Source organism: Hemitrygon akajei, chromosome 16, assembly GCF_048418815.1.
Source record: "Hemitrygon akajei chromosome 16, sHemAka1.3, whole genome shotgun sequence".
NCBI classification, from domain to species: domain Eukaryota; kingdom Metazoa; phylum Chordata; class Chondrichthyes; order Myliobatiformes; family Dasyatidae; genus Hemitrygon; species Hemitrygon akajei.
The window spans coordinates 76,286,824-76,301,917 of NC_133139.1; the positions used below are offsets into that span (position 1 = coordinate 76,286,824).

Below are 15,094 nucleotides of genomic sequence, written 5' to 3' on the forward strand. Positions count from 1 at the left end.
ACTTCTGTTCTTCTACACTATGTTGCATTTCAATTTTCATCTTGATTTCTTTTGCCTTGCTTGCCTCCCCAAATACTTTTTCTTGCAGTTCTCTTACTAAATATCAAGAAGTATGTGGGGAGGCAATATGTAATGTACCTTAATATGATGTACATCCAAGGGAGCCAAATCAGTGAGTTACAAATCACCTCAGATTTCTGAGTGATTTTTGTTATTTCGTTAGACTTGCAAATAAACAGAAAGTTGGCATAATTGTTTCACAATGCATGGACATCTGGCAGTTTAGTGATAGAGGTGGGTAATCATACAGAAAGTAATAGGGGAAGGAACAACCCAATGGTTGAATGGTATTTAGACAGGTACATGGATAGGAAAGGTTTAGAGGGTTATAGGCTGAAAGCAGAGTGTTGTTCCGATAGGCAGCTTGATTAGCATGGATGTGATGGACCGAAGGGCCTTGCTTCTCTGCTGTATAACTTTGACTCTAAAGACACATTTGAAAAGCTGTCAAAACTTACTTCATTTATCAGTAACAGGAATTTAAAATCAATCTGCCTTTTTAACGTATCGTTTCTGCCTGTAACATAGTCAGTTTGTTTAACTTATGAGATGTGCAGGTTATTGCACATGTTTTTCCAAAGGTTCATAGCAACATATCTCATTCATTAAGAAAATCAAGCATTGGTCCCTGATTTCACAACAGCCCTAGGTGTCCTGTTGCAAATCCACAAATTTGTGGCTCAAATTAATTGTAACTAAAGACTGATAAATTTTATTCTAGCTCACTGCAAAAATAGACCAGTTCAGCAAATGTGGATCATTGTGTTCTTGAATAACAAAAAAAAACAGCAGATCTTGGCCCTTACCAAATAAGTTAAATGTACTTAATATTAGCCAGAAATGTGGAGGAGGATTTGGTCTGTGGCTGTGTCAAGAAGCACCCATTTCCTACAAAGGGCTTCTTGCATTTTGTCACTCACAGCAGACCAAAGTTTGAAGTGCTATTGTCAAGTTGCACATACTTGTGACTGAACAAAATCTATTGAAGTCTATTTTTGGTGATGTCTTTGATTATTCAGTGGATTATTTTGGAACAGAGTGGTGTCTTCATTCTTGTGTAAGGACAAAGCAGTAAGGATCAGCCAACTGCTAGAATGAACTGATAGAAGCCATTTATTGGTATGTATGTATGTATTGTGAAAGTGAGATCCCCCACCTCTTCCCCCCCACCCCCCAGCTCCCTGGAATTGTCCTTTGAGATGGCTAACTTGCACCATGATCCTCAAGGCAGGATAAGTGGAGTATTTGGGAAAAGTATTCAACCCCCAGAGCTATTTTCACATTTTACTCATTTTCTAAATTGAAAATAAATTGTAGTAGGATTTTTGAGCTAATCTACAAAATACTGTACATAATGTGAAATCAGTGTAAAGTTCTAAAATCGCAACAATTTACAAAAGAAATTAAAAACAAATTGTAAGGCTAAGAAAGTATTCATCACCTTTGTAATTACTGCATTAACTTCCTTCAGATGCAATATTGAATATTACCTTACCAACTCACCCAATTTGTTGATGTAGAATATTGGTGCATCACCTGTTTTCAATGAATTCATAAGAATAAATACCCCCTTTCTCTGTGAAGTCCAATAGTGTGGTAAATTTTCAAAAGACCAAACCAAAATGAAGACAAGAGTATTCAAACATGTCAGGGAAATGACAATTGAGAAACAGAAATCTGGGGGAGGATACAAAACCATCTCAAAGGCACTGAACATATCCCAGAGCTCAGTGCAGTCTTTCATGAAAAAATTTGAAAAAAATATCAAGCCACAGCCACACTGTCTAAGTCAGGCTGCCTCTCTAAACTTAGTCACCAGAGAATAATGGCACTTGTAAAGGAGACCACTGTGACAACAACAGTCATTCTGAGTGTGCTGCAGAAGTTAGTGGCTGCAACTGGAGATAAAGTTCATGGCTTACAATTTTCAAGGCTTTGCACAAAAAGGGTATTTATGGAAGAGTGCTAAGGAAGAAGCCCTGGCTAAAAATAAAAGGCATATCCTTGCCCATAAAGACTTTGCAAAGTGTCATTTAGAATATACTGTAAAGACGTGGAAGGTCTTGTGGTCGGATGAGACTAAAGTAAAAATTTTTGGCCTCAACAGTAAGCTGTACCTGCAGTGTAAATCAGATACTGCACATCAGCTGAGTAACACCATTTCTACTGTAAAGAATGGTGGGGTTAGTATCATGCTATGGAGATGATTTTCAGCAGCAGGGACTGGAAATATGGTCACAATTGATGGGGAGATGTATGCTGCTGAATACAGAATGTTGCTGGATAAAAACCTGCTAGCCTGTGCCAGAAAGCATAAACTGGGGGAGGAGGAGATTTGTCTTTCAGCAGGATGATGACCCGAAGCACACTGCCAGAGCATCCATGAGGTGGCTTCAAATGACGAAAATTGATGTCCCTGTGTGTCCCAGTGAGAGTGTTGACCTTAACCCAATTGAACATCTCTGGCAAGATCTCAGGATTGCTGTCCACAGCTGCTCCCCAACTAACCTGGCATAGCTTGAGCAACTGTGCAAGTAGGAATGGTCAAATCTTGTTCCATCAAGTTGTGCAAAGCTAATAGAGACTTACCCAAAAAGACTACAGGCTTTTTGGCTAAGTTGTGAGGGGTGTTTCGATTAAGTACTGAGCAAAGGGGAATGAAAACTTATGAATTGGTGACATTTCAGTTTATTATTTTTTAGTTTTTCATGCTTTACAATTATCCCAGTTTACTATGAAAAAAGAAGCATGTGCTTCAGAAATAAAAATTCTCGATTAAATTGATCAGAATCCCCCAGCTGAAGGGCCCAGTAGAGCTCTGCAAATAATAGGAAAGCTGACTATGAGTTTGATCTTCAGATATTAGAATAGCTGCTAACCCATCCAATAATTAGAGTAGATTGGATTTCAGTATTATCGGAGAAAGTGAATGCTACTGAACTGCAAATCAATAGAAAACTCGAGAAAACCAAACTTTTTTTGTAATGACATTGGTAAGGCCTGTGAACTGCTGTGCTCCATTACATAGTTCTTGCTACAGAGCAGAAACTTGTACATGATCAAATCTGAATGATCTACGGGATTCAGCTTCTGGGTCTGAAAACAGAAAATTAGGCACTGGCTGAGCATCCTTTTACTGTCTTTAGAGGTGAAGCAAATCTATTCACTGCAATTCATTCTGGTCACTATCAGCAATTACATTGAAAGCCTTCATTTCCTGCTTCTTAGAGTACTGAACTTGAGAAATCTTATATGTTGAAAACAATATTAATATGGGGTAGGGGTTCATTCAGGCTCTTCTTTGAGTAACCTGTGGATATTTTCTACATTCCTGAGAAGCTGAAAGGTCTAGTCACCTAGACCAGATCAATTATACCCCAGGTTTTGAAAAGAAAGATTTGTGGAGGCATTCAGAATGATTTTTCAAGAATCAGTAGATTCTGGAATGTTTCCAGAGGACTGGAAAATTGCAAATGATACTCCACTTTTAAGAAGTGAGAGAGGCAAAAGAAAAGAAATTATCAGCCAGTTAACCTAACTTCAGTGGTTGGGAAGATGTTGGAGTCCATTATTAAGGATGAGATTTTGGGATATTTGGAGGCACATGATAAAATAAGCCGAAGTCAGCATGGTTTCCTGGAGGAAATCTTGCCTGACAAGTTTGTTGGAATTCTTTGAGGAAATAGTAGGCAGGATAAATGAAGGAGAGAGTCAGTAGATGCTGTTTGCTTGGATTTTCAGGCCTCTGACAAGGTGCCACACGTGAAGCTTCTAAACAAGATGAGAGTCCATGAAATAGCAGATCACACTTAGTGGGCTGAATCGCTTCATTCTGTTCTTATGCCTTATGGTCTGAAAAGTGTTTATTTGTGCAAACTCTTGGAAAATGCTGTATTTTGTTGTTGTAAATGTGTGCTTTTACTTTGAGGCAGCCAAAGACTAAATCCGTTTTATCTAGCTAGCAATCTGTAATTAATTTATGGAATAATATCCAGAAAAGGAATTATTTCTAGAATGTGGCATTCCAAGGTTCATAACTGAAGCAACTTTTCAATGCAAATCTTACAATGTGCTAAATGTCCAAGAAAATTCCAATGTTAGCTTATCCTGACACAGCAAATTTTGATCTCTAATTTGTGGTCTGTTCAGGGCATGAAAGAAGGGAACATTGTTGGATTGTTTGAGGGTTTGGCAGAGAGAAGACGCATGTTCACCCCCCCCCCCCCACCCTTTACACCACTATGCCTTCAGATTCTACTCTCAACTGTGCACTGGAGACAATTTGCAGTAGCAAATTAACCTACCAACCCAAACAACTTTGGGGTGTGGACAGAGATCAGAGCATCCAGTATATGATCCATGCTGTCAGAGGGAGAATGTACAAACTCCATACATACAGCACCAGAGGTCAGGACTGAGCCTAGGTCTCCCTAGCACTGTCCTGAGGCTGTGGATATAAGACCGGGATCATTGGCGATCTGTTTGGTACATGGTATGTAAGTCAGGAGGAGAGATTCAACAAAGCTATCAAAAATGTGTAAGATATTGGTTATCTTTGGCCCAGACTATGTGTTTGTAAGCCACCTTTTTGATTTATTTCAGAGGAACAATTTGCTTCCTGATGAAAATAACATAGCACGTTTGCAAGAGGAGTTAAAGGCACTGAAACTACGTGAGGCAGAGGCAGTGAATTCTATGAAAGAGCTGCACCAGCAGGTGAAGGATTTGGATGAACACTGGCAGGTAAGTGAGGTCTGATCATACTAGTGGGACCTTCCAGCATCCTGTGTCTCACATTACACATTTCACGGTAATTAATATGTAATTGGTGTTTCTAAATCAGATGATCTAAACAGCACCAGACCAACAGGACATGTTGTATTAAGATGTGCTCTAGAGTAGTTCTCACGTTGAACTGAAATGCTTTCAGCGGCACCTTGCACGAACTGGCGGTCGGTGGAAGGATTCTCCAAAGAAGAATGCTACAAATGAGCTACACAATGAGCTGATGACCGTGCGATTTAGTGAAGCCCAGGCACAAGCTGAACTGCGAGAGCTGAGGCACAGAGTGCTGGAACTGGAGACACAGGTACCTGAAATAAACATGACAAAACTACCTCTGGCATTTAGTCCAGTGGAGCTGGATGCTCATTAGCTGGTTAGAAACAGCATCCAGAAGAAGCTATTTCCAAGTTATTAATCTGTAATAAGTTATCAAAGCATTATTACAGTGGCAGGTTTCTGATTTTATCGCAGCGTGATTAGTGTTAAAGTTGGTTGTCCTAAAATATAATGTGGTTCAATAGCCAGGGGTATGGTCTGACAATATAATTAAAAAATGACATTCTAATATCAAATCGATTAAGAGTCTGCAAAAGACAGAATGCTGGTATATGAGTTCCTTTGATTATTGACTGGGTATTGCAGCTGTAACCCAAAAATACTGGATTCATCGAATCCATCCTGTAAGCTGATCATTTGTTACCAATTAAAAATGTCAAAGGGCTGATTGCATTCTATCAGTCAGTGACATTAAACAGTGTTTTTGTTAGCCACCTTTCTGATTTAAATACATTAAAGTCAGAAAGAAGGCTTACGAAGGTAGATTCAAATGCCACCTTTGATCACTATTTAAGTAGCAATGACATAAAGAGTCTCTAGTCCTCTGATTAGCTTTCTGTTGAAGTTCAGAGGTTGTGTATCTTGCAAATCAATGCAAGTGCAAGTTAGGGAACGTATACAGGTAATCCCTGAGTTACAAACGTCTGACTTACGGACAACTTGTACTTACAAACCGAGGAAGGAGAACGCCGTCACCCATTTTAAGTCGGATCAAGATGCCGTCCGCCATTTTATGTCATTGCCGTTGACACTCTGTTGAGTGTTTAACTTTGTATTTGGCTTAAATTTTTCTTAGTAAGATTCACACTGACCCCACCCTATTGTATTCGCCTCCACCACCATTGCCAGCAGTGCATTCCACACACCCACCATTCTCTGTCTGAAAAACTTGCCTCCAACATCCCCTCTGTATCTACGTACAAGCACTTTAAAACTATGCCCCCTCATGTTAGCCATTTCAGCCCTGGGGAAAGGCCTCTGCCTATCCACACGATCAATTCTTTTCATCATCTTATACATCTCTATCAGGTCACCTCTCATTCTCTGTCGCTCCAAGTAGAAAAGGCCAAGTTTATTCAACCTATTCTCAGAAGGCACACTCTCCAATCCAGGCAACATCCTTGAAAATCTCCTCTGAACTTTTTCTATATTATGCACATCCTTCTTGTAGTGAGGTGAACAGAACTGAACACATTAGTCCAAGTTGGGGCTGACCCAGATCTTATATAACTGTAACATCACCTCACAGCTCTTGAACTCAATCCCATGGCTGATGAATGCCATCACACCATACGTCTTCTTAACAATACTGTGAACCTGCACAGCAGCTTTGAGCGTCCTATGGACGTGGACCCCAAGATCGCGCTTATCCTCCGCGCTGCCAAGAGTCTACCATTAATATTCTGCCTTCAAATTTGACCTACCAAAGTGAACCACTTCACATTTAAGACCATAAGATTTAGGAGCAGAAGTAGGCCATTTGGCCCATCGAGTCTGCTCCACCATTCAATCATGGGCTGATCCAATTCTGCCAGTCATCCCCACTCCCCTGCCTTCTCCCCATAACCTTTCCTGTCTGGTCTAGTCAAGAACTTGTCTACCTCTGCCTTGAATGCACCCAATGACTTGGCCTCCATAGCTGCTCGTGGCAACAAAGTCCACAGATTTACCACCCTCTGACTAAAGTAATTTCTCCACATCTCTGTTCTAAATGGACGTCCTTCAATCCAGAAGTTGTGCCCTCTTGTCCTAGACACCCCTACCATGGGAAATAACTTTGCCATATCTAATCTGTTCAGGCCTTTTAACATTCAGAATGTTTCCATGAGATACCGCTCATTCTCCGGAACTCCAGGGAATACAGCCCAAGAGCTGCCAGGCGTTCCTCATACAGTATTTCTTTCATTCCTGGAATCCTTATTGTGAATCTTCTCTGAACCCTCTCCAATGTCAGTATATCCTTTCTAAAATGAGGAACCCAAAACTGCACACAATATGAGTGCCTAACCGAGCCTCAACATTACGTTCCTGCACTTATATTCTATACCTCTAGAAATAGATGCCAACATCGTATTTGCCTTTTTCACCACCAACTCAACCTGGAGGTTAACCTTTAGGTTATCCTGCACAAGGACTCCCAAGTCCCTTTGCATCTCTGTATATTGAGTTCTCTCCACATCTAAATAATAGTCTGCCCGTTTATTTCTTCCACAAAGTGCATGACTGTACACTTTCCGACACTGTATTTCATTTGCCTCTTGTTTGCCCATTCCCCTAAACTATCTAAGCCTCTCTGCAGGCTCTCTGTTTCCTCAACACTATCCACTCCTCCACCTATCTTTGTATCATTGGCAAATTTAGCCACAAATCCATTAATCCCATAGTCCAAATCATTGACATACATCGTAAAAAAAGCAGCAGTCCCAACAACGACCCCTGTGGAACTCCATTGGTAACCAGCAGCCAGCCAGAATAGTGTCCCTTTATTCCCACTCTGTTTTCTGCCAATCAGCTAATGTTCCACCCATGCAGGTAACTTCCCTGTAATTCCATGGGCTTTTATCTTGCTAAGCAGTCTCGTGCGGCACCATGTCAAAGGCCTTCTGAAAATCCAAGTACTCCACATATACTGCATCTCCTTTGTCTACCCTGCTTGTAATTTCCTCAAAAAATTGTGGTAGGTTAGTCAGACAGGATTTTCCTTTCAGGAAATCATGTCGGCGTTGCCCTTTCTTGTCATGTGCATCCAGGTACTCCATAATCTCATCCCTAACAATCGATTCCAACAACTTCCCAACCACTGATGACAGTCTAACAGGTCTTTAGTTTCCTTTCTGCTGCCTCCCACCCTTCTTAAATAGCAGAGCAATGTTTGCAATTTTCTAGTCATCCAGTCTATCGATTCTTGAAAAATCATTGTTAATGCCTCAGCAATCTCTCCAGCTACTTCCTTCAGAAGCAGAGGGTGTATTCCATCAGGTTCAGGAGATTTATCCTCCTTCAGACCATTCAGCTTCTCAGTCATAATTTGCACTGCACAAACTTCACTTCCCTGACACTCTTGAATGTCCAGTATAATGCAGATGTCTTCCACTATAAAGACTGATGCAAAATATGCATTCAGTTCCTCTGCCATCTCTGAGTCTCTCATTACAATATCTCCAACATAATTTTCTATTGGTCATATATTTACCCTCAACTATCTTTTACCATTTATATACTTAAAAAAGCTTTTAGTATCTTCTTTGATATTAGTGGCAAGCTTAATTTCATAATTCATTTTTTCCTTCCTAATGACCTTCTTAGTTTCCTTCTGCAGGTCTTTAAAAGATTCCCAATCCTCTATCTTCCCACTAACTTTGGCTTCCTTGTATGCCCTCTCTGTTGCTTTTACTTTGGCTCTGCACTTAGTCATGGTAGTGTCCTTGTTCCATTCAGAAATTTCTTCTTATTTGGAATATATTTGTCTTGCACTTCCCTCATTTTTTGCAGAAACTTCAGCCATTGCTGGTCTGCTGTCCTTCCTGCTAGTGTCCCTTTCCAGTCAACTTCGGCCAATTCCCCTCTCATGCCATTGTAATTTCCTTTATTCCACTGAAATACCAACACGTTGAACTTAAGTTTCTCCTTCTCAAATTTCAAAGTGAACTCGATCATATTGTAATCACTGTTCCCTAAGGGTTCCTTAACCTTAAGCTCTCTTATCACCTCTAAATTATTGCACAGTGCCCAATCTAGCATAGCTGATCCCCTAGTGGGTTCAACATCAAGCTGTTCTAAAAAGCCATCCCTTAGACATTCTACAAATTCTCTCTCTTGAGGTCCAGTACTAGCCTGGTTTTCCCAATCCACTTTCATGTTAAAATCTCCAATGATTATCACGACATTGCCCTTCTGACACACCTTTCTATCTCCTGCTATAATTTGTAATCTACATCGTGGCTGCTGTTTGGAGGCCTGTATACAACTGCTTCCAAAAAGCAGCACTTATCTGGGTTGATCTCACCTGCCACTTCTCAGCCCAATTCTGTATCCTCTCAATGTCCTGCTTTAACCTCTGACTATCCACAATACCCCAATCCTTCATGTCATCAGTAAACTTACTAACCCATCCTTCAACTTCTTCATCCAGGTCATTTATAAAAGTCACAGAGAGGAAGGGTCCCCGAACAGATCCCTACAGAACACCACTGGTCACCAACCTCAAATAATTTGACAATTTTGTTGCACACCCTTATGTACACTTTAAATGTCACAATAACATATAAACAGTACATGAATTTTGAGTATACTATTCATCATGACTAAATAATAATGTTTCTCCCACAGCATTGTCCCCCACCCCCCTCCCAGCAACTATATTGTGCAGTGTGTATAACAGTGGGTTGTTACAACACATTTGATGAATTTATGTACAAGTACATCATGCCAGAAATAGTTGTTCCTTGAAGGGGAAAGTTTTCAGCCACAAGCAAAGTCCATATGTGGAAGAACCAAAGTAGGAGCAACTTCAATATCAGGAGAGAGAGAAAGGTCAATGACACAGGAGGGATGTAATTAGTATAAGATGATGGTCAATATTTTAAAATTCTTCATAGCTCCTAAATTGTTGAAGCAGTGAAATCATCTCATTTTTGCTCCCATCCATTTCTGGCATTTCCAATCAGAATCAGGTTTAATATTATCACCATATCTCATGAAATTTGTTGTCTTTGCGGCAGCAATACAATGGACTATATAATTATAGGGAAAACATGAATTACTATATATAAAATATAGATGCAGAACATCTGGCCTCCGCCCCACTCCACCACGCTTTGGAAACCGACACCAGGAACTGTCTGGGATCAACCTCACCACTCGCGGCGGTGCGTTGGTCCGGAGTTCAGGTCCTGGTGGTGGTGGTCCAGTAGGGGTCTTAGGCTGAACCCCTCACACTTACACTACATCTGCCCACAAAAACCTCCGGATGAGAGTGACAAGAACAGTAAGAGTCATGCTGGATCGGATGTCACCCCAGTTAACAAGGTCCATGCCAATGATTGGGAAACCGGGAGCATCTGGAGAGAAATCAGATACCAGGACAAAGAATAAATGGATGAGACTGGACAACATGGAATTAATGGAATGCTACTTTAACAGCAACCCACATGAAGGGGGATACCTCAAGCGCATGGGGACTCTGGCAGCAATAAAGACTATAATGGAAAAACAACTGGTTACTCAGCGCTCAGACATTGCCAACAGAGGATTGCTATCACATCTTGAATTGCAAGCTATACAATCACAATGCACCACAGTAACATCACCGCAGAACCAAGCCAATCGGGAAATACAAGTTCAAACTCCACCTCCACAACTCACAGATGGTGCAAAGGTAATAGCATCACCTTGCACACGACAAATGCAAGTTTGAACCTCACCCCGGTGCATATCGACACTGGCTGCTGCAATCAGAGAGAAGATCATAGCTAAACTGAAGACTGTTAATCAATGAATTAGGCTTCCCAGACCTAGTGATAAAATTTCATCAGACAGCTTGCTAGAAGCAGCCAATGAAGCACTACTCACAATTGCAACCTCCAACGTAACTGAGAACAATAACCTGATATATGCACCAGCAGCAGCAATTCTAGAAATGCTGGGGTAGAAAATGAAACAAAGTAGAGAGCACTGTTATAACCACACCACCTGCCCCCCCCCCCCTCCTCCGGAGATGACGATTGGAAGCCAAGATGAAAACCACAAGGATGGAGCTCAGCAGACTAACTGAGCTGCAAAAGGTGGGAAGACCAGAAGCACATCTCGGTTACTAAGGACATACAGCGATATGTCCAAGCTGAAGTCCTAGAAACTGCCAAGCAACGGTTATCAGCTCTGGCTACCAGACTACAGAGGTACACTAAAGATGCAGAGACCAAACAAATAAATGCATTTTTCTCCAAGAACCAGGAAAACTATTTACACAGTTCCAGAGCAACACCATGCCAGTACCTGAACCAACCAAAACAGCAACTGCGGAGTACTGGAAGAGTATACGGGAGAAAGAAGCATCACAAGCACCAGTGGCCATTGGCTGAAAGACTTACAAGCATGTCTCTACAACCTCCCAGAAGAAGAACCAGTCACCACCACAGCAGGGTATTGTTCAGCAACGGGTAGCAAGTACGAAGAACTGGACATCACCAGGGCCTGACATGATCCTTGCCTATTGGCTGAAGAAACTAACAGCATTACATACATGGCTGGCAGCTCAAATGAACGAGCTGCTTGAAGCAGGCTTCCACCCTGACTGGCTAACTCAAGGAAGGACAATACTCATAATGAAGAATCCTCAAAAAGGAACAGCGCTGTCAAACCACCAGCCTATAACCTGCCTGTTAATAACATGGAAGCTTCTATCAGGCATCATTGCCACCAAGCTGGAGGATCATGTGTGTAAATTCCTGAGCCCTGCTCAGAGGGGGATTGGTAATGGAATGAGAGGCTCCAAGCACCAACTACTGGTAGACAAAGCAGACATGCAAGACTCCAAGATCAGGCAAACCAACCTAAGCACAGCCTGGATCAACTACCGGAAAGCATACGACTGAATGCCCCACACACGGATCCTGGAATGCTTGTCTCTGTACATGGTCAACAAGACACTGAGGACATTCATCAAGAGCTCAGTGGGCTGTTGGAGGACAATGCTGGAAGTTAACTCAAAGCCAATAGCACACGTGTCCATCAGCTGTGGAATATACCAGGGTGATGCACTATCCCCACTAGTGTTCCACATAGGCTTGAACCCCCTCAGCCAGGTCATCTCAAAGAGTGGACATGGGCACAGGTTGAAGAGTGGAGTGACCATCAGCCACCTCCTGTACATGGATAACATCAAGTTGTATGCCAGAAATGAAAGAGACATTGACTCATTAATCCACCTGACAAGGGTGTACAGAAGAGACATTGGGATGTCATTTAGATGAGAAAATTGCAGCTGGATAGTAGTGAAAAGAGGCAAACTCATCAAGAATGAATTGAGTCGAGTTACCTGAAGACCAAATACCAGATGTACAGGACAGCTACAATACCTGGGGATTCTGCAGGCCCATGGAAGCCATGATGAGGACACAAGGAAGCTGCAACATCTAAGTACCTCCAAAGAGTCAGACATGTCCTAAAAAGCCAGCTGAATGGGAAGAACAAGATCAGAGCCATCACCACATTTGGCCTACCAGTCATCAGATACCCCGCCATAGTAGTGTGCTGGCCAAGGAACAAGCTGGAAGCCACTGACATCAAGACCCAGAAAATACTAACAATACATAGGGGATTCCATTCAAAGTCCAACGTCAACCGATTGTACACTTTCCGGAATAAAGGAGGATGGGACTTGGAAGTGTCAAGTTCACAGTCCTGGAAAAAATGCAAAACATCCATGAGTATGTCAGGAAAATGGCCCCCAAGGATGACTTGCTAGGAGAATACCTCAGGCAGCAGACAGGGATATGGAAATGGAAGTGGGTGAAGCAGAGTCCAAGGATCAGAGACCATGACAGAACAAGCTACTGCACAGTATGTACCATCGCCAAATATCAGAAGTGGCTGATGTGAGAAAGTCCTACGAACCGCTGGAAGTGGCAGGGCTGTGGAACAACACAGAGGTTGTGCTCATGGCTGCGCAAGAACAGTCACTGAGCACAAGAGCAATAGAAGCAGAGGTCTATCACACCACACAAGACCCAAAATGCAGACAATGCAAGGAATCCACTGAAACCAAACAGCACATAGTAGCAGGCTGCAAGATGCAGACAGGGACAACATACGCTGAACGGCACAACCAAGTTGCAGGGAATGTGTACAGGAACATGTGCATTGAATATAGATTGGATACTCCCAAGTCCAAATTGGAAACACCGGAGAAGGTAGTTGAGAATGACAGAGCTAAGATCTTGTGGGACTTCCAGATACAGACTGATAAGCAGATACTGGCTAACCAGCCAGACACAGTAATACTGGACAAGGAACAGAGGAGAGCAATCGTAATAGGTGTAGCAATCTCAAATGACAGTAACTTCAGGAAGAAAGAATATGAGAAGCTGGAGATAAACCAGAGCTTCAAAGAACAGATAGAAAGGATGTGGAAGTTTAAAGCCAGAGTAATCTTGATGGTGATAGGAGCACTTGTGGCTGTGACACCTGGACTGGGAGACTGGCTCCAGCAAATACCGGGAACAACATCTGAGATCTCGGTCCAGAAGAGCGCACTACTAGGAACGGCAAGGATACTGCACCAAACCCTCAAGCTCCCAGGCTTCTGGTAGGGGACCCAAGATTGAGGGAAAAATACACATACGCGTAACCCATAAGGGGTGAGAAGAAGTTATATTAAATAATTAAATTAAGTAAATAGTGCAAAAATGGAAATAAAAAAAGTAGGGAGGTAGCGTTCATGGGAACAATATCCATTTAGAAATTGGATGGCAGAAGGGAAAAGGCTGTTGCTAAATCATTGAGTGTGTGCCTTCAGGCTTCTGTACCTCCTTCCCGATGGTAGCAATGAGAACGAGGGTGATGGATGTCCTTAATGATGGACTCCACCTTTTGGAGGCATTGCTCCTTGAAGACGTCCTGGATACTGTGGAGGCAAGTGCCCATGATGGAACTGAGTTGCCTTATTACTTAATTCTCACCAACTATCAGTGACAAAACTCACTGCTTTTTGAACATAAATGTGCACAGCTGACGATATTTGTAAACTGTTTACTGTAAGTATGGTGTAGTGTCCAATGGCCAATCAGGTGCACAAGGCTGACAGTAGTTGGAAACTGTTCAGCAACGATGTTCTGTTCCAATTCAGTGGTAGCGTGTCCCATAACAAACAAAGGGAACCATGGCTATTTCTTGATTAGTTTTTGTTCTTTAAGTGTTGTCCCAAATAAGTGGCTGCCCCAGTTAACCGATGGCCCTATTAATAGGGAATCCACTGTATTTTATCTGCAACATGCACAAAGTTTATGCACTTTGTTTAAATCTGTTTTAATGTAAAAATGTTTTTTTCTCTCAGAACCAGGTTAACAGCAGCCTTCTGAACCGAACGGAGCAAGCCTGCACTGGTCTGCAGGACAAGCTGCAGTACGTAACAGCACAGAACAAAGGACTGCAGACTCAGCTCAGTGAGACCAGACGCAAGCAAGCTGAGGTGGACTGTAAGGTGAGCATCAGCTGAACTCCCTTTAAAGCACTGCCTGCCAAGTTCAGCCTGTTCAACGAAAGGTGGTTTGCTATCTAGCAATTTACAAATGTGACCTGTAAGAGGAATGTAGAGAAATTCTGAGCATCTTGGAAGAGCTGAGTACTCAGTAAATCAGGAAAGTATAGGGAATATTTTAGTTGAATTAATCATCAAAGATTGTACCATGACGATTGGAGCAACTCGTCAGATGCGAGTATTAATCACTCTTATGGAGCACCTCAAATGTAATGAATGTTTATGTTGTGCCTCTTAGTGTTTTACAGTTAAAAATAAGACAATGGCCGGAAAGCGTTTTTGATGTTGAGCTACAAAGGCAAAGCTGCTTATGATGAGCCATTTAAACTGGGGTTGCACAGGAGTCTCTAATGGGAGGAATGTACAAGCTTCAAGTTAATAATGCGTTGAAAGGTGTTACAGAGATATGGAAAAATCTGAAAACGTGAAAACTATAAGTCAGCAACCCTAGGTGTAATGCACGAACAAGTGCGGGAGTGAGTTGATCACAACAGTTTGCTTTGGATGAACAAAGACTTGTGTAGAGAACTCATGGTTGTGGGCAGAGCCAGAGTTGGGCAGTGATACAGGTATAGAGTGAAGGTAATAATTGTTCAACATTTGTTTCAGTGTCAAACGCATTATCCAGATTATAAATGTGTGGCTAAGCTTATGTCA

General features: G+C 42.0%; 1 protein-coding gene across 11 annotated transcripts in view; it reads left to right on the forward strand.

The window, feature by feature from the left end:
- The window catches only part of LOC140740196 (EVI5-like protein), a 258,676-nt gene that overhangs the window by 184,357 nt on the left and 59,225 nt on the right, over positions 1-15,094 (forward strand). For all 11 annotated transcript variants that reach the window (XM_073069213.1, XM_073069214.1, XM_073069216.1 and 8 more), the window contains 3 exons: positions 4,663-4,803; positions 4,991-5,149; positions 14,234-14,380. In XM_073069213.1, the coding sequence (XP_072925314.1) occupies positions 4,663-4,803; positions 4,991-5,149; positions 14,234-14,380 (447 nt within the window). The remainder of the gene's footprint in view (positions 1-4,662; positions 4,804-4,990; positions 5,150-14,233; positions 14,381-15,094) is intronic.